Genomic DNA, 22,335 nt, shown 5'->3' on the forward strand with positions numbered 1-22,335 from the left:
TATATTGCAGTTACGTGCTATAGAAGGAAATACCTTTAGTAGGTTTTGATTGGCTTTTCTACAACTCAAAATGGAAAAAGCATCTTTAAGGCTTTAAACAGAGAAAAGAACAAAAGTGCATAAAATAATTGAATAAAGATCATCAAATCTCAAGTGAAGAAATTATTTCAGAAACTTGGAACTGTATTTTTAAAGTAGACTTACCCTGCGTCATTGGCTGACTATGGAACTGAGTTAAATTATTTGTAATTTCCGTTTAGGAAACCTGATTAACAAANAGCTTCTCTCGTTCTCTCACTCTTTTACAAAGAATATGAAAAATAGAATTTAAAGAAGACGAAAGAAGAGTTTGTTGCTTATAACGGCATAACCTCTTTCTCGACTAGAGTCTTTGCCANAATATTTTATTTCGTTTGGAAAATGTATATAGTTACTTGAAGCTTTCTTAGATTTTATCAAAACAAATATTGTACTCTGAGAGGTTATGATTGTTATCGGTTTAAATTGATAATAGTCCAATTTCATCAACACAGTGATTGCAACACTTGCAATGCAAGATTTCATGGAGGCCGCAGCAGTTGTGTTCTTATTCACCATAGCTGACTGGCTCGAAACAAGAGCTAGCTACAAGGTTTGTTAACTAATAATTTTGAAATTTCTTGCCATCTTCTTTATAAATTATCTGAAGCTGCAAATTTAATGGTTTATTTAAAGCTAAGTACTGATTATGGCAAGTGTAAAATTTCAGGCGAGTTCGGTAATGCAGTCTTTAATGAGCCTAGCTCCTCAGAAGGCAACAATAGCCGAGACTGGAGAAGAAGTTGAAGTAGATGAGGTTAAGGTTAGCACAGTTGTAGCAGTTAAAGCCGGTGAGACCATACCAATTGATGGAATTGTGGTGGATGGAAACTGTGAAGTAGACGAGAAGACCTTAACCGGTGAAGCATTCCCTGTGCCTAAACAGAGAGATTCTATAGTTTGGGCTGGAACCATCAATCTAAATGGTAAGTAATCATCTTTAAAATAGCTTCAACCTTTGGAGATATCTTTCACTCTTTTGATCTTTCTCCATGTGATTTTGCAGGGTATGTAACGGTGAAAACAACTTCTTTAGCTGGTGATTGCGTGGTTGCGAAGATGGCTAAGCTAGTAGAAGAAGCTCAGAGCAGTAAAACCAAATCTCAGAGACTAATAGACAAATGCTCTCAGTACTATACTCCTGGTAAGCAATAACATTTTATTTTCCGGGTTTCTTTATGTTCTTGATTCGCTAATTTGAGACCTCTGTGATTCTTGTTTTGTTTCAGCAATCATCATAATATCAGCTTGCTTTGCAATTGTCCCTATTATAATGAAGGTTCACAACCTCACCCATTGGTTTCACTTAGCGCTAGTTGTGTTAGTCAGTGCTTGTCCATGTGGGCTTATACTCTCTACACCAGTTGCTACCTTCTGTGCACTTACTAAAGCGGCTACTTCAGGGCTTCTGATCAAAAGTGCTGATTATCTTGACACTCTCTCAAAGATCAAGATCGCTGCTTTTGACAAAACTGGGACTATTACCAGAGGAGAGTTCATCGTCATAGATTTCAAGTCACTCTCTAGAGATATAACCCTGCGCAACTTGCTTTACTGGTAAGAAAGAAACAAACAAACTTTTGTTCAGACCAAAACCAATTTGGTGAGATAACTTGTGACTGAGTTTTTTTTTTGTTTGTTATACAATGTTTCAGGGTATCAAGTGTTGAAAGCAAATCAAGTCATCCAATGGCTGCAACAATCGTGGACCATGCGAAATCTGTTTCTGTTGAGCCTAAGCCTGAAGAGGTTGAGGACTACCATAACTTTCCAGGTGAAGGTATCTACGGGAAGATTGATGGCAACGATATCTACATTGGGAACAAAAGGATTGCTTCTCGAGCTGGTTGTTCTACAGGTACATTGGCTATACAAACTCAATGGAATGAGGTTTTGTGTATTATATAGTATGATCACTTAACTGTTCTATTTCTTTGACAGTTCCAGAGATTGAAGTTGATACCAAAGGTGGAAAGACTGTGGGATATGTTTATGTAGGTAAAAGACTAGCTGGAGTTTTCAGTCTTTCTGATGCTTGTAGATCCGGTGTATCTCAAGCAATGACAGAACTGAAATTTATGGGAATCAAAACCGCAATGCTAACGGGAGATAGTCAAGCCTCGGCGATGCATGCTCAGGAACAGGTGAGACTTAAAAATAGAATTTTATTACTCTCTTAATCCAAGAGGTTATTTAAAGCCTTGAAATGTTTTTATGAAACAGCTAGGGAATGTTTTGGATGTTGTACATGGAGAACTTCTTCCAGAAGATAAATCCAAAATCGTACAAGAGTTTAAGAAAGAAGGACCAACAGCAATGGTAGGGGACGGTGTGAATGATGCACCAGCTTTAGCTACTGCTGATATTGGTATCTCCATGGGGATCTCTGGCTCTGCACTAGCGACTCAGACTGGTCATATTATTCTGATGTCTAATGACATAAGGAGGATACCACAAGCGATAAAGCTAGCAAGAAGAGCTCGACGCAAAGTTGTTCAAAACGTGTTTCTTTCAATCACGTTCAAAGCAGGAATACTGGCTTTGGCCTTTGCTGGTCATCCTTTGATTTGGGCAGCGGTACTTGTTGACGTAGGGACTTGTCTCCTTGTGATTTTCAATAGTATGTTGTTGCTGCGAGAGAAGAAAAAGATTGGGAACAAAAAGTGTTACAGGGCTTCTACATCTATGTTGAATGGTAGGAAGCTTGAAGGCGATGATGATGTTGTAGATTTAGAAGCAGGCTTGTTGACAAAGAGCGGGAATCGTGAATGCAACTCAGGATGTTGTGGTGACAAGAAAGCTCAAGAGAAGGTGATGATGAAACCAAGTCATAAAACCAGTTCTGACCATTTTCACTCTGGTTGTTGTGGCGATAAGAAGCAAGACAATGTAAAGGTTGTGAGAGATGGCTGTTGCAGTGAGAAAATTAGGAAACCAGAGGGTGATATGGCTTCATTGAGTTCATGCAAGAAGTCGACAAATGTCAAACATGACCTGAAAATGAAAGGTGGTTCAGGTTGTTGTGCTAACAGAAATGAGAAGGGGGAGGAAGTAGTGGCAAAGAGCTGTTTTGAGAAACCCAAACAGGAAATGGAGAGTGCTGGAGACTGCAGGTCTGGCCATTGCGAGAAGAAGAAGCAAAATGAGGAAATTGTGCCAAAGGAGATTCTTGGTAAGGAATTAACTGTTTTGGAAATAGAGTTGCAGACAAACGATGGTAAAACCTGCAAAACAAGCTGTTGTGACAAAAAAGAGAAGGTTAATGAAATATGTCTGTTGCTCTCAAGTGAGGACACATCTTACCGGGAACAGAGAGTGATGATTGAAGATAAATTAAACTGCAAGTCTGGCTGCTGCGATGGTGAAAATCAAACTGCTGAAGTTACAATTGTGGATTGTAGCTCAGGATGCTGCGAGAACAAGGCGACAGAGAAACAAACCTGCCATGAGAAGGCAGCTCTGGACATGGAAAGTGCAGTTAGTTGTGATCTCAAGCTGGTTTGTTGTGGTAAGACAGAAGGGGAAGTGGGAGAACAATCTGATATGGAGATAAAGATTGAAGCACTCTGCAAGTCTGGATGCTGCAGTGATGAAAAACAAACCGGGGAAATAACTCCGGCTTCTGAGGATGATACAGACAATCAGGATTGTTCCTCGGGATGTTGTGTGGACAAAGAAGAAGTGACACAAAGCTTTTATGGTAAGAAGCATGCTGTGTTGGTAAAGGAGGAAGGTTTGGACAGGGAAACTGGTTTATGCTGTGATCCCAAGTTGGTTTGTTGTGGCAGCACAGAAGGAGAAGTGGAGGAGAAATGTGGTATGGAGATAAGGAATGAAGGTCACTGCAAATCTGTTTGCTGCAGCGATGAAAAACAAACCGGGGAAATCACTCTGGCTTCAGAGGAAGGGACAGAAAGCACGGATTGTTCCTCGGGATGTTGTGTGGACAAAGAAGAAGTGACAAGTATCTGTCATGAGAAGCCTGTTACCTTGGTGGTTGCGGGCTTGGAAACTGAAGGTGGTGGTGATTGCAAATCACTGCAATCACATTGTTGCGGAACTGGTTTGACACAAGAAGGGTCTTCTAATTTGGTCAATGTGGAGAGTGCTCAATCCGGAGGCTGTAGAACAGTGAAAGTCTCTAGCCAAACCTGTTGCAGCGAGCGAGAGATAGAGAAAGTATCTAGTCAAAGCTGTTGCACAAGTCCTACTGATCTGGTGTTATCTAACTTGCAAGTGAAGAAGGTTGAGCGTTGCGAGAGCTCAAACAGAGCCATCAAGGTAGAGACCTGTTGCAAAGTGAAGACTCCGGAGGCTTGCGCATCAAAATGTAGGGAAAGAGAGATGCGTCACAGTAGTAAAAACTGTTGCAGGAGTTATGCAAAGGAGTTTTGCGGCCACCGCCACCATCATCACCGCCACCACCACCACCACCACCATCACCATGTGAGTGTTTGACGGAGACTATGATTGAATAGCTTAAACTCACGCATCCAACTTTTATATATATTTGTTCCAGCAAATACAGTAGTATAGATTAAGCAACTGTATATTTATTAAGACAATGCCGGTCCTTGTGTCCCTTATTTATGTAAAATCCTAAAGTTCTATACTCTCTTTTCTTGAAGATGCAGATAATGTTGCTAAACGGATTTAAATTTTGATCTTAAGAGTCTTAAAAAAAAACAAGCAGACAAGCAGTTGAAACAGATCTCAGAGTAAAGTGAGTGTTACCTTTCATAAGTCTTTCCTTTTGTTTTCCAAGTAGCCGGTGTAGTAGAATTTAGAAACCAGAGTAAGCTATGACTTAATGAATCTGCGAAAGTGAAGGAGAATGTTACAAGAATATGATTCTTCATTGATCGATGATAACACATAAAAAACAAAGGAACTGTGTTTTATAATAAAGGAGATAGAAATACTAAAAGATAGTGGGATTATATATACAGTGCCCTGTGTGGGTATATGAACTGTTCATCTATGCTCTCTCCACTACATTTCTAATCATCATCTTCTTCTCCTTCATGACAAAAAAAAAACCTGGTTGAGAGAAGCTAAGCTACCATTAACCAAAACTCATAGCTACAGTCTTTTGTAGTTCTGCTGACCCAAGCCACAATCAAAATCCAAAACCCTCTTGATAGAGTCTTCAAACCGAGGGTAATTATCAACAAGTTCCATATAGTTATTGAGACACAAATGCAGCTTCAACGTAAATTCACTGTGAAGGCCTATGATCTGGACGTCTGAAGGGTGCAGCTTCGACGTAATATTGTTACCCTGTAGCAGACTTCATGTCTACCTCCTCCAGATATCAAATCAAATGTAATTTGAGGATAACTAGTCTCTTCTCGCCAAAGCCTGTCCAAAATTTTGCTTCCTCTGATTCCCATGCTGCCAGGAATTCCTATACTTATCCCCAGACATATCAAAATCATCATCCAGTGATTTGTCCCTTTGAAAATGATCACTTTTTGCAAATGTCGATGTCTTCAACTTCTCATCATTTTCTGGTGGTGCTGTCCCTGACCTGGATTCAGTTTGCATATCAAAAGATTCGATTCTTGGTCCACCTGATCTGAAATCTCTTGCACTAGTTGCCTTGGGATTATAACTAGGTGCTTGAGGAATTGGAAAATCCTGCGGAAGAGAGTCCATTTCCATAAAACAGTTCCTGGCTCTCGCGTCAGTGATCAACGCTCCCCAGTCCTCAGACTTCATCAGAGCAGAGGCATTTCCCATCACCTATTCAAGACTATAGTCATTAAAAAAAAACATAACATATCAAACAAATTTTGTGCTTGCAGAGAGAGAGAGAGAGAGAGAAACCATACCCACAGAGCTCTTCTCGCACGGGTAAGAGCAACGTTCATCCGCCGGATATCTGAAACAAAGCCAACCCCGTGACCCGAAGCACGCACACACGACATAATTATGACATCACGTTCTTGACCCTGAAACGCGTCTACTGTATTAATATAAATCTCTTTCAGTTCATCTTGTCCTAAAGCATTGCCAAACTCATGCTTCAGGCATTTCAGCTGCAGTTTGTACGGGGTTATTACCCCCACAGATACTTTACCCGCACTCAACGACTTTAGATTTTTCTGAAGATGCATGTACAACCCAACACAGAATCGAGCCTCATCAACATTCTCGTAAGATACAGATCCACCTCTATGGGACTCTCGTCCATGGCTGATATTGAAGAAAAGGTAAGGCCTAAGAATAGGATCTTTATAGTAAATCTCATCAGGAGCACTGGATATACTTTCACTGTCTTTGAGGCGTCCTTGGTAGAAGTACCTTGAAGGAAAATCTCGAATTTCAGGATGCATTCTGTATTGAACATTTAACAACAAAGTCGGACAACCTGCTAGCTGAAACCTTTCAAAGAGACTTCTACTATATAAAAGAGTTCCTGCAGCCTTGCTAATCACTGTTGCAGGTAGCTGCTGAGGATCACCGACAAGTACACATCGCGCAGCACCAAGAGCAAGAGGAGGAAGAACTCCAACCTCACTAGCTTGGGCAGCTTCGTCAATGACAACCATATCAAAACCATGTGTAAGACGAGAAAACAATTTACGACCACTACTTGATACGGTGGTAAAAACTATTTCAGCCTCGTCTGCAAAACTTGCCTCAAGACTAGCTCGAGCTTCTTCAAGATTAAAATTTATACCAGCACGAAACTTTCCCTCCACAATAAGAAGGCGAGACATTTCAACAAGCACTTTATCTCTGGCTTCAACCACAGCAGCAAGGTGCTGTAACAAAGCATCTCTTTTTTGGTCTCTTGAAATAAGAACTTCAGGGTCAACTCCTACAGATCCCTGAGAACGTGTGGCAAAGGCTGCAGCATTAAGTTCCCTTTTAAGCCCAGCTATATCTCGAGAAATATGAGTTTCTTGTAGTCTAAGGTTATGCATGTGTCGTAGAATCTCGTCACGAGATATAGCTAATAGTTGATCACTTCTTCGCTCCACAGAAACTGCTTGGGCAGCTCGCGATTGAGAATCAACACCGACTCGAGCAACATCAGGGCGATATACCCTCATCTCCCCATCAATGAAGCCACGGTCAAGAACACGTGAAAGAAGTTCATCAGTTGCAGCATTCGAAGGAGCACAAACGAGCATCCTCGGTTTAGCACAGAGTTTGGGCAGGGTGCGGAACAGATTCTGGTCCATGTTTTGTAGGACTTCATCAATAGAGCCTGACAAAATATTATCTGAATTGCACTCGTTTGCTTGATTATAGGTCTCAGGTGCTAATTTCTTCAGCAACGAAGTGTAATAGTGTTGATACTGAACCAAATGGATGACATTCAACATTCCCCAAACAGTGTGTGTCTTGCCTGTTCCTGGAGGGCCCTGAACAAGAGTAAATGGCCATAGTTCTTGCTTCTTTCCCCCACTACTAGTACCAGCTGCAGTATGCATACCCGCCCAGTGGATTGCAGCGAGCTGTGGAGCATTAAAGCTTCTATGTAAATGGTCTACAAAGCTAGTAGTGAAACAATCAGGCATTCCAGGGGTTTGTTCCTCGTAACTAGGAAACTGCTCCGGCCTAGGATTGAGGATGGCATTTTGCATCTAACAAATATTTTAAGTTTCACCAACATCAGCATATTTTAAAGCATCTATAGGAGATCTGTTTGAGAATAAAACAAACAATAACCTGTGGGTTAAGTCGAGAAAACGCATGAAGTGCAACATATTCCCTCTGTGTGGTTGCAAGTGAACCAAGCACTGTTAGATGCCAGATATCCTTAGGTTTAAGCTTCCGTAAAATATGACTATCATCAATCTTGCTGTAAAAATAAAATTTCCATGCATATACATGGACAAGAGATGATAGACTGTATAAATATTCTTTCACTCTCTGATAGTTCATGAAAAATAGAAGGATAGAAACTCAGATAGAGTATTAACAGAATAAACATAGAACATATGTACCTACCTGCCAGTCCCACTAGAATCTCCAACATAGAAATGAAGAGTAGCTCCAAGAGGATCACGGGTATCAACTGGTATATGTCTCCTAACTGTACCAGCTACACGTCCAGCATCCTCATGGTCTTCATCTTAGCATAAAGAAAAGAAATATGATACAAAATGCACAGAAGCTAGCAATACAGAAGCAATCAGACATCAACATATCCAAACATACCTGATTCAGACAGTGGAGTTGAAAGAACTGCAACATCTCCCTCCTTGAAAGCCCATTTACAGCCGTTTAAAGAGACAAGTATTACATCATACCACCCTATACACATAAACAAAGACTAGCAGTCAAGTAACTTAACAGATGCTTGACAGTGTTTCCCAGACAGGCAGACATAAAAGGATATGAATAAGGTTGTTAATCCAAAGAAATAAAAAAGCAGTCTCCACAACTCAAACCTACTAGAGAACATAATAAACAGGCAAAATCAAGGGCAAACACTCTTGTTATAATATAGTGAATCAAGGACAAAATCATTTTTCTAGATAATCTGGGTGCTTACATGAAAACTTTCTGAAACAAGGAGAAGAAATAAAGTCCAATATGTCTAATTATGAAAAAAATGTCTCATTATGCATGCTTACACAAGTGAACATGATCTAGGGAAAGTTACCTCTCTCTCTTCTTTCGATGGATTTTATTCGAACTTTCACATATGCATTTGCCTCAGCCAGTTCTTCCCATGTACTGTAAAGTTGTGCCCGGCATTCCTCAAAAAGTAAGGGTTCAAAGACTCTGACATACTCCTCCATAGATTCAAACCGCTCAGGTACACTTCGGAGTTCGGTAACCTCTAATAGACAAGAAATATTATGCAACATATTTAAATGCGCGAACGAATACACAATGAGCTGAAAAATTTTGTTTGTAAGAAACCAGCAAACATCTCCACTATAAAGTCTAGAAAAAGATGGAGGACATATAAATCAAAAAGCGAACTAGTATTCAGTATTCACTTCTCACTAATATATTCAGTATTCCGTATTCAACTTTTAGATATAGCATCTTCTCAGCTGAGGAGAATTTTTATCCCAATATAGTTTCGACCTAAGTGCCAGCCTGATAAACAATTTCCAGCGACCATGAACCAGGTCTAGTTACAAAGCTAGACTTTAAGTTCAGTGCCTTAATATGAAGGCAACAATAACAAGTGGGTATAGATAGGGATGTATCTGCCACAAAAGAATTAAAATTTCTATCAAAATCTATATGAGATCTTTCTCACTAGAGAGAAGCACGAAATAAAACAAGAACAAGTCAGATCACTTAAGTCACTAGAATTCTTCAATCTACTTTAACAGTACCATAGTTTGTTCCAGATTCCATATCTTTTGGCTTATTTGATTCTCCATTCATGATTTCAGAAGCAGTACATTTTTAAGAGCCATAGGGAAATGGCTTCAGAAGCAATAAATTTTACTCACATAAAAGTTTCTACCATAAATCAAGATTCAATTACTTCTAGGGAAGTAAGACATATTCAAGAACACGTTCCATAGGTAGCAATGTAATATTTAACATACCAGGGTGACGCCAGAAATTTTCGTTGGTCACCTCTCGTATAAGACGCTCCACTGATGTGTCCTGATATTGGGTACTAGTTGTGGCTGGCTTCGTGAAAGATCTTTGGCTGTAAGAGACTTTTCTACTAGATGAATGACCGCTCCTAGGCTGCCGTAAATTAGTAGCCTGCTTCCAAGAAGCCTGTCTTGACACAGATGTTCCCATCCCTTCAGTAGAAGGTCCATCATCCCCGTTGAGCCTCCCAGGTTTACCATGTAAACTCGAATTTGATTCACCATTACTTTCAAACTTATGTTCAGCAGATTCTGGATGTATACCATGGCTTTGAAGTTCTCCTCCATGCTCAGTAGGTGGATTGGCTTCAAGGGAGCGTGTAACTACAGGCTGTGGAAAGTTCTGTCTCCTAGGAGTTGGTGTCGAAATAGTACTTGCTTGTTTAACATCTTCAAGATTAAGAAACATGGTCTGCCTATTGCGTTTCTTTCCCAACATTGCCTCTTTATGTTGATCCATCTTTCTCTTCACAGTGGTATTTGCACACTTAATAGCATGACTTGCTTCAACTCCTTTAACCTCTCTCTGATTCACCGCCAAACCTTGTTCCTGTAGATCATCTCTACCACTGCCTTCACCACCACCAGGTTCTATCATCCCCTGGTCTTGCGGAAATAAACCCTTGTTCTTGGCAAAAGGATCAGACTCCATCAATTCTTCTTCTTCTTCTCTTACTACACAAGTTTATGCAGAGAAAGGTTAAAACCCCAAATTAGAACTAAAGCATAGTGATCAATCAAAGTTGCAAACTATAAAAGAGATGATTATAAATTGAGCAACCACGCGTTCATTCATCAAAGAGAAGATCAAGATTGAGCAAACGAACCAGTGACAGAGTCGACGGCGACGGCGAATAGTCTAGTTAGGGTTTTAAAATCGTCTAATAGAGATGCCTTACGTGAGCAAAAAACCTAATCTCTCTCTCCTCTTACGCAGAGATTGTACTTATGGGGGTATACGGTTCAATGATACTAAAACTTCAACGTGTTTTCCGATATCGCCGGCGACGGAGATCAGAGGTTTTATAATTTGCTTCTCTCTGTGTTTAGCTCTCTCGGTGGGGAGAGTAATCTGATGGTTTAGTGACTACAATACTTTGTGTGAGACTGGATTTAGGACCGTTAGATTAAGGGATTAGTATATAATCTGACGGTACTAGGAGCGAGTTTAGCTTATGAATCCTTCTGATCTAGATAGAGAGAAGCATAGAGTTACTTTTTCATAATTCGTATTTTCAGATTCTTTTTGTCAAATATAATTTTAGGTATTCAAGGGTTTTAAAATAAAAAAATACTGTATGTAGTTTTGTTTTTCTATCTCGCAGAACAAATATATTTGTTTTTTGGTTAATCTTGAATCTTGAATCTTGAATCTTGAATCTTGAGTATCATTTCATTGGAACGATAACTTAACATTTCTATACAGTTTAAAAGGTATTTTGTCCTAATCACTCAAAGGTCATGTTCGTTTTCTGTATAGACCATAAAATTCTTCTTAGAATTATGATTTCGAATTATGAGAACAGATCAAATTTTGATCCACATTGAAGGTGTCTGTCTCTTTCAAAACCACTGATCCAAAAAATTTTATCACTACTAATCAAGTTGGTAGGTTTGGACCTATAACAAATGTTTTTCGGTTACTTTTATTTCCGATTGTATAAGTATAATCATTATCATCTATCAGACAAGAAAAATCATAGTGCGATTTTGGGTGGTTCGTCACAACACAACGTCCAAAAGACGGCAAAAATATACTAATGTTTAATAGAGTTTTTGACGAGGTCAAGAGAAGACTCACATTATGTATTTTGTAACTTGTTTGACTTTTCCCCAATAAACAAACCAACCACACATATATCTCTTCTGTTTTGGTCATTCAAATTCGCCATTGACAAACCAAACATTCACGGAGTCTTTAAATCTTTGTCTAGCTTTCTAGAAAGCAGAGAGACTCTCTTCATAANTTGGTAGGTTTGGACCTATTACAAATGTTTTCGGTTACTTATTTCCGATTGTATAAAAGTATACTCATTATCATCTACCAGACAAGAAACTAGTCAAGACGTCAGAGACTTTTCAATCATAGTGCGATTTTGGGTGGTTCGTTTTTGTTTGAATGCAAACTACGCATTTATTCACAACAACACAACACAACACAACGTCCAAAAGACGGCAAAAATATAATGTTTATTAGAGTTTTTGACGAGGTCAAGCGAAGACTCACATTATGTTATTTTGTAACTTGTTTGACTTTTCCCCAATAAACAAACAAACCAACCACACAAGACTCTTCTGTTTTGTTCATTCTAATTCGCCAATGACAAACCAAACATTCACGGAGTCTTTAAATATTTGTCTAGCTTTCTAAAAAAGCAGAGAGACTCTCTTCATAAATCATATGCTCTCTCTCCATCTCTCTCTCTCTTTCCTCTAAGCTTTTTTTTTCTTCATGGTTTCGTTCTTCTTGACCCTCTCTTCTTTCTTCTTCCTCTGCTTCTTCATCCATGGATCTTCCGCCGTCGACACAATCTCCGGCAACTTTAATCTCTCCGGCGACCAGACGATTATCTCCTCCGGTGGAACTTTCGAAATGGGTTTCTTTAAACCAGGTGCTTCGTCAAACTTCTACATAGGTATGTGGTATAAGCAACTCTCTCAAACCATCCTCTGGGTAGCCAATCGAGACAAACCAGTCTCCGACAAGTTCTCATCTATTCTCAAAATCTCCGACGGAAACTTGATCCTACTCGACGGTAATAACCAGACTCCGGTTTGGTCCACGGGTCTCAACTCCACCTCTTCCTCTGTTTCTCCCCTCGAAGCGGTTTTGCTCGACAACGGCAATCTTGTTCTCAGAAGCGGAGGCAACGACTCATCAGCCAACGTGTTGTGGGAAAGCTTCGATCACCCGGGTAACACGTGGCTCCCTGGAGTGAAGATCCGGTTGGACAAACGAACCGGGAAGAGCCAACGACTCACCTCATGGAAGAGTTCTGAAGATCCATCACCAGGTTTGTTCTCTCTCGAGCTAGACGAGTCCAATGCTTACAAAATCCTTTGGAACGGAACGAATGAGTACTGGTCAAGTGGTCCTTGGAACCCTCAGAGCAGGATCTTTGATTGGGTCCCCGAAATGAGACTCAATTACATCTACAACTTCAGTTTTGTCTCCAACTCCACGGAATCATACTTCACTTACTCCATCTATAACCACATGAACGTGTCCCGTTTCGTCATGGACGTGTCTGGACAGATCAAACAGTTCTCTTGGTTAGACGCAAACAAAGAATGGAACTTGTTCTGGTCTCAGCCTCGGCAACAATGTCAAGTCTACAAATATTGTGGCTCCTTTGGGATTTGCACCGAGAAGGCTGAGCCTTTTTGCCGATGCCCTCAAGGGTTTAGGCCCCAGTCTCAGAAAGATTGGGACTTGGAGGATTACTCTGCAGGCTGCGTTAGAAATACTGCGTTACAATGCTCTCCTGGAGACGTCAACCAGTTTTTTCCCATTCGAAATATGAAAGTAGCTAATCATTCAAAGGTATTGACGCAAACAAGTCTTAGTATTTGTGCCTCTACTTGCCAAAGGGATTGTTCTTGTAAGGCTTATGCACATGATGAAGGCTCGAACCAATGCTTGATTTGGGCTAAAGATGTCTTCAATCTTCAGCAACTCGAAGAAGATAACAGTGATCAGGGGAATACGTTTTATCTTAGGCTGGCTCCTTCTGATATTCCTAATGGTTCTTCCAGTAAGAGTAACAAAGCGATTATATTTGGCGCGGTTATTGGCGCGTTAGGAGTAGTAGTCCTGGTTCTGTTGGTGGTAATCTTAGTCTTAAGGTACCGTAGAAGGAAGAGAATGAGAGGAGAGAAGGGTGATGGTACATTGGCTGCGTTTAGCTATAGAGAACTACAGAATGCGACCAAGAATTTCTCAGACAAGTTAGGAGGAGGAGGTTTTGGTTCGGTGTTCAAAGGTGCTTTACCGGATTCTAGTGACGTAGCTGTGAAGAGGCTTGAGAGTATTAGCCAAGGGGAGAAGCAGTTTAGGACGGAAGTAGTGACAATAGGAACAATCCAACACGTTAATCTAGTGAGGCTTCGTGGGTTTTGCTCCGAAGGAAACAAGAAACTGCTGGTTTATGATTACATGCCTAACGGTTCTTTGGATTCTCATCTCTTCTTTAATCAACAAGTTGAAGAAAAGATCGTCCTCGGGTGGAAACTACGGTTCCAAATCGCGTTAGGGACAGCTAGAGGGTTAGCTTATCTACACGATGAATGTAGAGACTGTATCATTCACTGCGATATAAAACCAGAAAACATTTTGTTAGACTCACAGTTTTGTCCCAAAGTTGCTGACTTCGGTTTGGCTAAACTCGTGGGACGAGATTTTAGCAGGGTTTTGACGACAATGAGAGGCACAAGAGGCTATCTTGCACCAGAATGGATCTCGGGGGTTGCGATAACAGCTAAAGCCGATGTTTACAGCTACGGGATGATGCTATTCGAGCTTGTTTCCGGGAGAAGAAACACGGAGCAATCAGAGAACGAGAATGTGAGATTCTTTCCGAGTTGGGCAGCGACTATACTTACCAAAGATGGAGACATCAGGTCGCTGCTTGACCCTAGACTAGAGGGTCATGATGTCGTGGATATAGAGGAGCTCACGAGAGCTTGTAGAGTGGCGTGTTGGTGCATACAAGACGAAGAGAGTCATAGGCCATCGATGAGTCAAGTTGTTCAGATTCTTGAAGGTGTCTTGGAAGTGAATGTGCCGCCTTTCCCAAGATCAATTCAAGCTTTAGTCGATACAGATGAAGCTGTGGTCTTCTTTACCGAGTCATCATCTTCTTCAAGCCATAATTCTTCACAGAAACACAGCCATTCGTCTTCTTCTACTTCTTCCAAGAAAACGACCAACGAGAACTCTTCCGCTTAGCTAATAATGTAAAATAAAATAAATTTAATAAAAATATATATTAAAATTTATTATACATTATTTATAAAAAAAATTTGCTATAATACACTGAATTTTATTTGTATATAATTTTTTTATGTATGTTACCGGTAAAAATGTATTTTTTACACCTAAATATATTGTATGTTACAAATATATTATTTACTACCATCTAGAAAATATGTCTGAACAAATTAAACCAACTATTATAGTTTTGGATGGCATCAGATTTTGGCTTTTGAGTTTTGATTATGCAAAATCCATTTTTTCAGCCATTCATGATTTTTTGAAAAATAGATTTCCTAAATATTAGGGAAACCAGATTTTGCTGGATTTTACCAATTTCTTCATAGAATAAAAAAATCTGGTGACCAAAATTTAGAAAAAGAATGATGAGGAATATCACATTCCTTTCTATTCTACAATTTTTTTACCATTTGAAAGTAATATTTTCCCCCTACATTCTTCAAAACATAAGGAACAATAGAACAAAAATGTTCCTCTCCAAAATTGATGAGGAATAAATGGAACCAGAAAAAAACAAATATTAAAATTTCGTTTTGTATTTAAAAATAAATAAAAATATATGTTTATTAATAAAATTTCAATTTTGTAATATTAAAACTTTCATATTTTCACAATGTATCAGTTATTGACAGAAAAAATATTTTTGATAGGAATTTATGTTAAACTAATCTTAAGACTCTATTTGAAAACTGTTGGAATAGTAAAACAAATTTAAATTACTCTTAAAATTTTATTGTATGTTAATATTAATTATTAATATTTACTATGATATATCTAAAATTTAATTTACAAATTTTATTTTAAAATCAAATGTAAAATTTCTTATATATATATTAAAATAATATTAGTATTATCATTGAAATTTGATTTATTTAATATTTCATATATTTTAAAAGACATTTTTTAATGTTTGGTTACCATTTACTATTTTGTTCATTTTCTTCAGATTTTCTTTTCATTTCTCAAAAACTATTTATTTCATTCTACATTGTTCTTTTTATTCCTTTTTCTTTTTTGTTTTTCTAATGGTGACCAGTAGGAGCATACATTTTGTGGGGTTTTAGGAAATATTACGTAACTTTTTCTTTTCTTTTTTTTCTTTTTTTTTGTTTTGTCCTAATATAAAAACTATAATAAATTCAATAAAACCTTTTTTAAAAAATAAGTATACATAAAAACCAAAAACTAATCCAAGTAACCATTCAAGTTTTTGCAAAAACTAAAATCTATACCAAAAGTCAAAAACTCAAAAAACCAAAAACTAAAAGCCAAAAACTAAAAACTAAAAACCATTTAAAAACTACAAAACATCCACTTTTGCATAGTTTCTTTAATCACTAAAATTGTTGGCTCAAAAAATATTTCGAATAAAAAATAAATTACAACGCAATAGTGTGTGACCAACCATGGAGAGAACCTCAGTTATGCTCTCTTCCCTTATGGAGAGAACCTTGCATCCAACCTCTTCCACCATGGAGATAACCTTGGTTCTGCGCCTTCCTCTCTTAGGGAGATAACCTTGCGTCCAACCTCCCTCACCTTTCTCTCTTTGGGGGATACCTTGCATCCAACCCCCTCCACTATATAGAGAACCTTGGCTCTGCCCTCCTCCTGTGTGGACAGAACATGTTCACGTCTTTTAGCTATCTCAAAGTGGCTTACTCCAGCAACCAATGAAACTAAAGATCCTTTTCCAACGTCATAGAATCTTTTGATATTAACTAATGTTAATTTTTTCAATGTATTTGTGGAATTTTCTTTGACACACCATGATGTATCCTCTGTCTCCGAGCTCCTATGGATATATCAACAAACGACTTATGTTTTTCCAATTTATCTATCTATGTTTGTTGTAAGCTTGTGTTTGATTAGCTTATTTTATCCAACCATTAGGTTGATGATCTTCTCATCTTTATCTTCTTTTGGGATTGAACGAATGGTAACAATTATGTTTGCACAAAAAAAAGGTCTATGACCAACCAATCAAGGTTGAAAAGTTAGAAGAAAATTAATTTGACATAATTATAGAAATAATAGAAAATTATAAGCACAGTGGTAATATATGAATCTCAAATAATTCAAAGATGAAAATATAAATTAAATAAAAAGTCTAAAACTACTACGATAAATTTTAAAACACAATATTAGAAAAAAAAAATGCATATATTAATCTTCCTTTTTTTTGGTCAACATACTAATCTTACCTATTCCAAACTAAAAAAGGAGAAAGTAGAAAAATTTGTCTTCCCATTAAAACATTTTCACCAATAGAGCAAAGTTAAAAGAAATATTTTTGACTAAATTATTTTGTTAGATGAAAAATATGAGACGATCTATGTTTATATAGAAGTGAGTATTTATATTTTTTAGAATAAATAATTTACTTTTTCTATTTTTTTGTAGAATTAATAATTTAAAATTAAAATAAGTAAATAATATTATAATTTTGAAATTTATGAATTATATATATATAATCTCTTTATAATTATCTTAAAAAACTGCTTATTTTTGTAATATTTTGACAATTATCTTTTTATATTATTAATATTGTTTAAAACAATGTTTTTTGTCGTAATCTTAAATCCCCTACTATATATTAACTTTTACACATGTCAAAATCTCAGATTAATAACTCGACACGTGTCAAAATCATGGTAATTGCTAACTTTCAAAACCTAACTTTATATAATAAGATGTATAAGTTAAGATAGTGATATTAGTTGTTGTAGTAACATAGCAAGAAAATCTCAAATTTTTCTTCTATTGTATAATTATTTATTTTATTTGATAAAAGTAAATTTGTGTAAAGTTTGAGGGCTAATTGGCCAAATAGCCTAATCAATACACTCACATGTGACTAAAGCTCAATGCTTATTGTTTTTCCACAGATCAATCCAATAGAGCAAAACCAGTTCATTGTGGCGCCAATAGGTAATGATGTTGACCAACGAATCCTAGAGCGCTAGTCCATTCTAGTAAAAGTTTTCACACAAAACTGAAGTATACTTGATAATCTAAATGACAAATTAATGATTACAGTAATCTTTGTTTTTTTATTTGTTCCAGGTTGTGTTGAAAATCATAACAGTTAACTAGAGAAACCGTATTACACCATTATATTGGGAAGATAAGGGCTTTAACCACCAAGCCACTGGTATGCCGAAGAGGCCACGATCGTCAAAGAACCGGAACCATAGACAGAATTCTGTTATCCATGTACCAACACCAACACCAACAGTTATCCATGTACCAACACCAACATAGCCGCAACCGGATGATCCAGAATTTTCAGATGATAATGAAGCTTTCGATTTGGGAGATAATGACGGCGGACTACAAGTTTTGTTAGATCACAGGTCTTCAGTGTTAAAGCATTTACCAGATGGAGATGAATGTAGAATAATTTAACTGCAATGGGGGTAGACCTCTTATAGATGGTGAAATGTTATTTGGCATCAAGGATGTGTTTAGATATCCTACTTTGGAGGAGGCTTTGAGAGGCATCTGATGATTGCAACTTTACTTTGTTTTGAGGGTTGGGAAGAACCAGTAATCTACAAAGCATTTTTCGGTAGTCCTAAAGTTCCTGTTTATATTAAAAATATATATTAAAAGAACACAAATTAATAAAGTAAAGAAAATCAATTTGATGAGTAGGAACATGTACTAAATATGTGCAAAATTTGAATGTTTATATTTGGTTGCATCTATTCCTTTAGTTGAAATGCATAATTATATTCAATAACATATATATTTAAAATATTTTAACTTGGATATTTTAGAATAGTATAACTTTATATATTTGTAAAGAATGTAATAAATATTTACCTTGAGACTTAACCAAACAAATATATATATATTTTTTTTTGGTCAAACCAAACAAATAATTAACTTATCATTTTATTATTTCCAGTAGCTATTAGTTGGGTTGTGGTCCAACTTGTCTCCTCCCTAATAGAATGAACAACTTAAACAAGAAAGATATTTGTGTCGTAATTGTATTTTCCATAGTAACAAGAAAGTTTTGTTTTTTTTTAATATGTTGATGTCTAAATAAACTATGGAACTGCACCGTAAAACTATCTTCAACAAATCGGCTCCAGCTTTAAGATGTAAGACACTAAATCTGGAAGTTTGTACAGCTATGAATCAATTTCTATAACTAAAAGATAAGATGTGATTATTGACCTATGTTTTTGAAACAGATACGAATCTTACAAAGCTTTTGCCAATGATTGTATTGTATCACAAAACTAAGTGATATTATTTTAAATTACCTTTTAGTAATTGATATAAAAATTATATCTTAATATCAGTTATAATAATTGATATTGTTATTGATTTGTACATCATTTCATTATAATTGATGTAAATCTAGATCATCTACATCACTTACTAAATATTAACACAAATCTATAAATCTACTTCACTTAATAACTGATGTATTTATTAATTTATATTAATTTATTAATTTATATGATTNAAGAGAGTAATTACATGAGTTTCAAACTTTCATTTTGATTTAATTAATATATTAATTAATATAATAAGTTTTATCTTTTCTCCTACCTTCAGAAAAAAAGGCATGTCCACTGTTATTAGATATTAGAATTTTCTGAAAGGTAACTATCCCGCTTTCATATAAAAATTTATATAGAATCTTTGAAAAAGACTTTTTCATACTTCATAAAAAAGAAAAAGACTTACTGTCTTTAGGATCTGATGCTACACCGCTGCTCAATACCTTAGGGGATCCACTCTATTACATAAGTAGATTCCTAAGATTTATATCATATTATGATATAAATAAACAGCTCTTGTTGTATCGGTCCAAAACCTTAACCTTTCCAATTGATCTTTACGGTGCTTCCTCTATCAATTAAATCTTTTTTTATCCATAGAAGAAAGTATTTAGGCATATCTAGTCTTCACTTCATATTTCGATCAATGAAGTTTATTTATTTGCTACAGCTGATAAAAAATCGTTTTGGACGACGCGCTTATGTAGAAAGCCCTTTTTTGTGTTTCTAGTATTTCATTGACTAGTTGTTCGTTCTTTTTTTCTATAGTGGAGATAGTCGCACGTAATGACAGATCACAGCCATATTATTAAAAGCTTGTGGTAAAAAGGGGTTTCGTTCTAATGCCCGAAAATAATATTCTAAAGCTTTGGTATGTTCCCCATTACTTGTGTGGATAAGGCCTATATTATAGAGTATATAACTTCGATCATAGGGGTCAATTTCTAGTCGCATAGCTTCGTAATAATTCTGTAATGCTTCCGCATAATTTCCTTCAGATTGAGCCGACATCCGTTACGGTCGTCATTCGCTTTAACGAATTCTCCGTTTCAGAACCGTATGTGAGACTTTCATCTCATACGGCTCCTCCTTTAGGTGCATAATGAAAATAATATATGTAAAAATGTGATGTCATTATGAACTAAGCGGGGCTAATGTTTTTACAAGAAATCCCTAGCCAACCTTCTTGCAAAAGATCTTTTCTTACTACCAAGTGGGTTCATGCTAGATAAAAATAAAAAAGGAAACTCTCAAAATTTCTTTGTTCTCAACGCCCCTAAATTTCCAGGAATGAGTCACTTCAACAGTCTTAAATGGTTATACGGGTATCCAAAGTACGAACGAGATGGATGTTTATTGTTCCAACCATTTTAATTTAATTAGTCCCAATCCCAAAGAAGAAGAAGAAAGGGAATCATTTTGAAGAAAGTTTTTGTGTTGTTGATTTCTCGGCGTAGTGCTTCTTCCCCTATGCCTCCTATTCGTATATTGTATTAGTGTAGTAGGATTGATCTGTAATACGGGAACCATAGGTAAAAACCTTTTGCTCAATACTTTCACAATTGAAGCATCTAAGGCTGCATTAATCGTGGATACATGACAGAAGGGATTGTTTTTTATATTATAAACTTCACCTTCAAAAGCGTAGATTTTTTTTCAATACTTGTTTTTCTTTCTATTCCAATCCAAATCGGCGAGAAAAAAAAGAATAATAATGATAATCAAATCGCACCATCTCTGTAATAAGTAAAAGCCTCTTTTTCTCCGGAAGTTGTCGGAATGACTCGTAATAAGATATCGGCTACAATTGTAAAGGTTTTATCAATAAAATTTCCATTTATACGCGATCTTGGCATAGGTAGTAATCCATTCTCTAACTCTTTTTATTTCCTTTACCTTTTCTTTTGTGAGAAAATTTTCTCACAAACAAAGGAATTGTATAGTACGAACTAACATAAAAGCGGACTCATAAAAAAACACCTTCTATCTACTTCCAATTTTTCCGAGGTATCTATTAACCATAATCTAAAAAACGATGAATAACTCGCTATTCACCCAGATACTCAGTCATAATCCTGATGTCGGAGAGATGGCCGAGTGGTTGAAGGCGTAACATTGGAACTGTTATGTAGACTTTTGTTTACCGAGGGTTCGAATCCCTCTCTTTCCTTACTTTCAACTAATTCACCAATCTTACGTGATTGACCACAATGTATCAAATCCAATAAAAAAGAATAGATATAAAATCTACCTTGTTTTGATTTTGAAATAGATTCTCTACTCCTAATTTCTTTCATATGGAAAATGCTGGGAAGAGCAAACAAGGGATCCAAATCCCCCTACCAATCTATGATACATGAATAGGAAAAAGATTCCTCGACAAAATCCCTTACCTTGTGCCTTTTTATTTTTAACGGCAAAGGGGAGTTGTCCGAACTCTTGTTTTTAGTAATTTTTTTTTTACTTAAGTTAGGTTTATTAAGTCTGTCGAGAGTAATATTCTACGACAAGCAATTCATTTATTTTCAAACCGACGCATTTCCTATCTATTATTTGATTGACTAACCCTTCATATTGGAATGTGTGAAGAGTCAGATGGTTTGGCAATTCTTCAGGGGCAGATGAATCAAGAAGATTTTGAACCAAAGTTCTAGAGTTTTGTTCATCCTTCACTGTAATAATATCTCGGGGTTTGCAGCGATAACTTGGTATATCAACTATACGGCCATTAACTAAAATATGTCCATGGTTAACTAATTGGCACGCTTGAGGAATAGTCAAAGCCATACCCAATCGAAAAAGGATGTTATCCAAACGCATTTCAAGTAATTGTAGTAAAACTTGACCTGTTGACCCCTTGGCTTTTCCGGCGATACGCATATATTTAAGTAATTGGTGTTCTGTAAGACCATAATGAAAACACAATTTTTGTTTTTCTTCTAAACGAATACGATATTGAGTTTTTTTTTACAGGGCATGATTGGTTTCTAAGATCGCTTCTTGCCTTAGGCCTTTTACTAGTTAGTCCCGGTAAAGCCCCCAGACGTCGTATTTTTTTAAAACGAGGCCCTCGGTAACGTGACATAAAGACTCCTTTTTTTATTGAAATTGTACAAAACTAAATAAAATTAAAACTGAACTAAATGATAATGATAAATGACGTGAAATACACTCCAATAAACTATTGGAATACAAAGAGTAAGAAGATATATTCTCTCAATATACAGATTTTTTTTATTGTATATACAATATATATAAATCAAATAAATCACAAAAATTTTCCTTTATTTTCTTGATTTATTTTGCAAAGATCGAACTCTTTTACCCAATATATATTCCTATATGGAAGTTTATATGACATAATATAAATGGAGTG

The 22,335-nt window shown here is 36.6% G+C and overlaps 3 protein-coding genes and 1 pseudogene across 5 annotated transcripts in view; 2 read left to right on the forward strand and 2 right to left on the reverse strand.

The window, feature by feature from the left end:
* The window catches only part of LOC104767126 (putative cadmium/zinc-transporting ATPase HMA4), a 13,055-nt gene extending 8,311 nt beyond the window's left edge, over positions 1 to 4,744 (forward strand). Inside the window, exons 4-10 of the mRNA XM_010491155.2 lie at positions 534 to 631; positions 749 to 1,004; positions 1,085 to 1,222; positions 1,308 to 1,635; positions 1,734 to 1,936; positions 2,020 to 2,222; positions 2,302 to 4,744. Of these exons, the coding sequence (XP_010489457.1) occupies positions 534 to 631; positions 749 to 1,004; positions 1,085 to 1,222; positions 1,308 to 1,635; positions 1,734 to 1,936; positions 2,020 to 2,222; positions 2,302 to 4,536 (3,461 nt within the window). The 3' untranslated portion in view covers positions 4,537 to 4,744. The remainder of the gene's footprint in view (positions 1 to 533; positions 632 to 748; positions 1,005 to 1,084; positions 1,223 to 1,307; positions 1,636 to 1,733; positions 1,937 to 2,019; positions 2,223 to 2,301) is intronic.
* On the reverse strand, positions 4,916 to 10,730 carry LOC104767127 (probable helicase MAGATAMA 3). Of its 3 annotated transcripts, none has more exons than XM_010491158.2 (8): positions 10,493 to 10,727; positions 9,612 to 10,340; positions 8,702 to 8,881; positions 8,254 to 8,349; positions 8,044 to 8,161; positions 7,762 to 7,894; positions 5,913 to 7,676; positions 4,916 to 5,823 (listed from the first exon to the last, which is right to left on the reverse strand). In XM_010491158.2, the coding sequence occupies exons 2-8, from the start codon at positions 10,315 to 10,317 to the stop codon at positions 5,419 to 5,421; spliced, it is 3,402 nt and encodes a 1,133-aa protein (XP_010489460.1). In that variant the 5' UTR covers positions 10,318 to 10,340; positions 10,493 to 10,727; the 3' UTR covers positions 4,916 to 5,418. The 3 variants fall into 3 exon arrangements, with proteins under 3 accessions (XP_010489460.1, XP_010489459.1, XP_019096580.1); XM_010491157.2 differs by having other exon boundaries at positions 8,044 to 8,167; XM_019241035.1 differs by having other exon boundaries at positions 5,748 to 5,833; positions 8,044 to 8,167; positions 10,493 to 10,730.
* LOC104767128 (G-type lectin S-receptor-like serine/threonine-protein kinase At2g19130) lies at positions 12,047 to 14,661 on the forward strand. The gene has a single exon (XM_010491159.2). It carries the CDS (start codon positions 12,118 to 12,120, stop codon positions 14,611 to 14,613), a length of 2,496 nt encoding a protein of 831 aa, XP_010489461.1. The 5' UTR covers positions 12,047 to 12,117; the 3' UTR covers positions 14,614 to 14,661.
* On the reverse strand, positions 19,148 to 21,715 carry LOC109130926 (annotated as a pseudogene).

Source organism: Camelina sativa, chromosome 19, assembly GCF_000633955.1.
Source record: "Camelina sativa cultivar DH55 chromosome 19, Cs, whole genome shotgun sequence".
Lineage (NCBI taxonomy): Eukaryota > Viridiplantae > Streptophyta > Magnoliopsida > Brassicales > Brassicaceae > Camelina > Camelina sativa.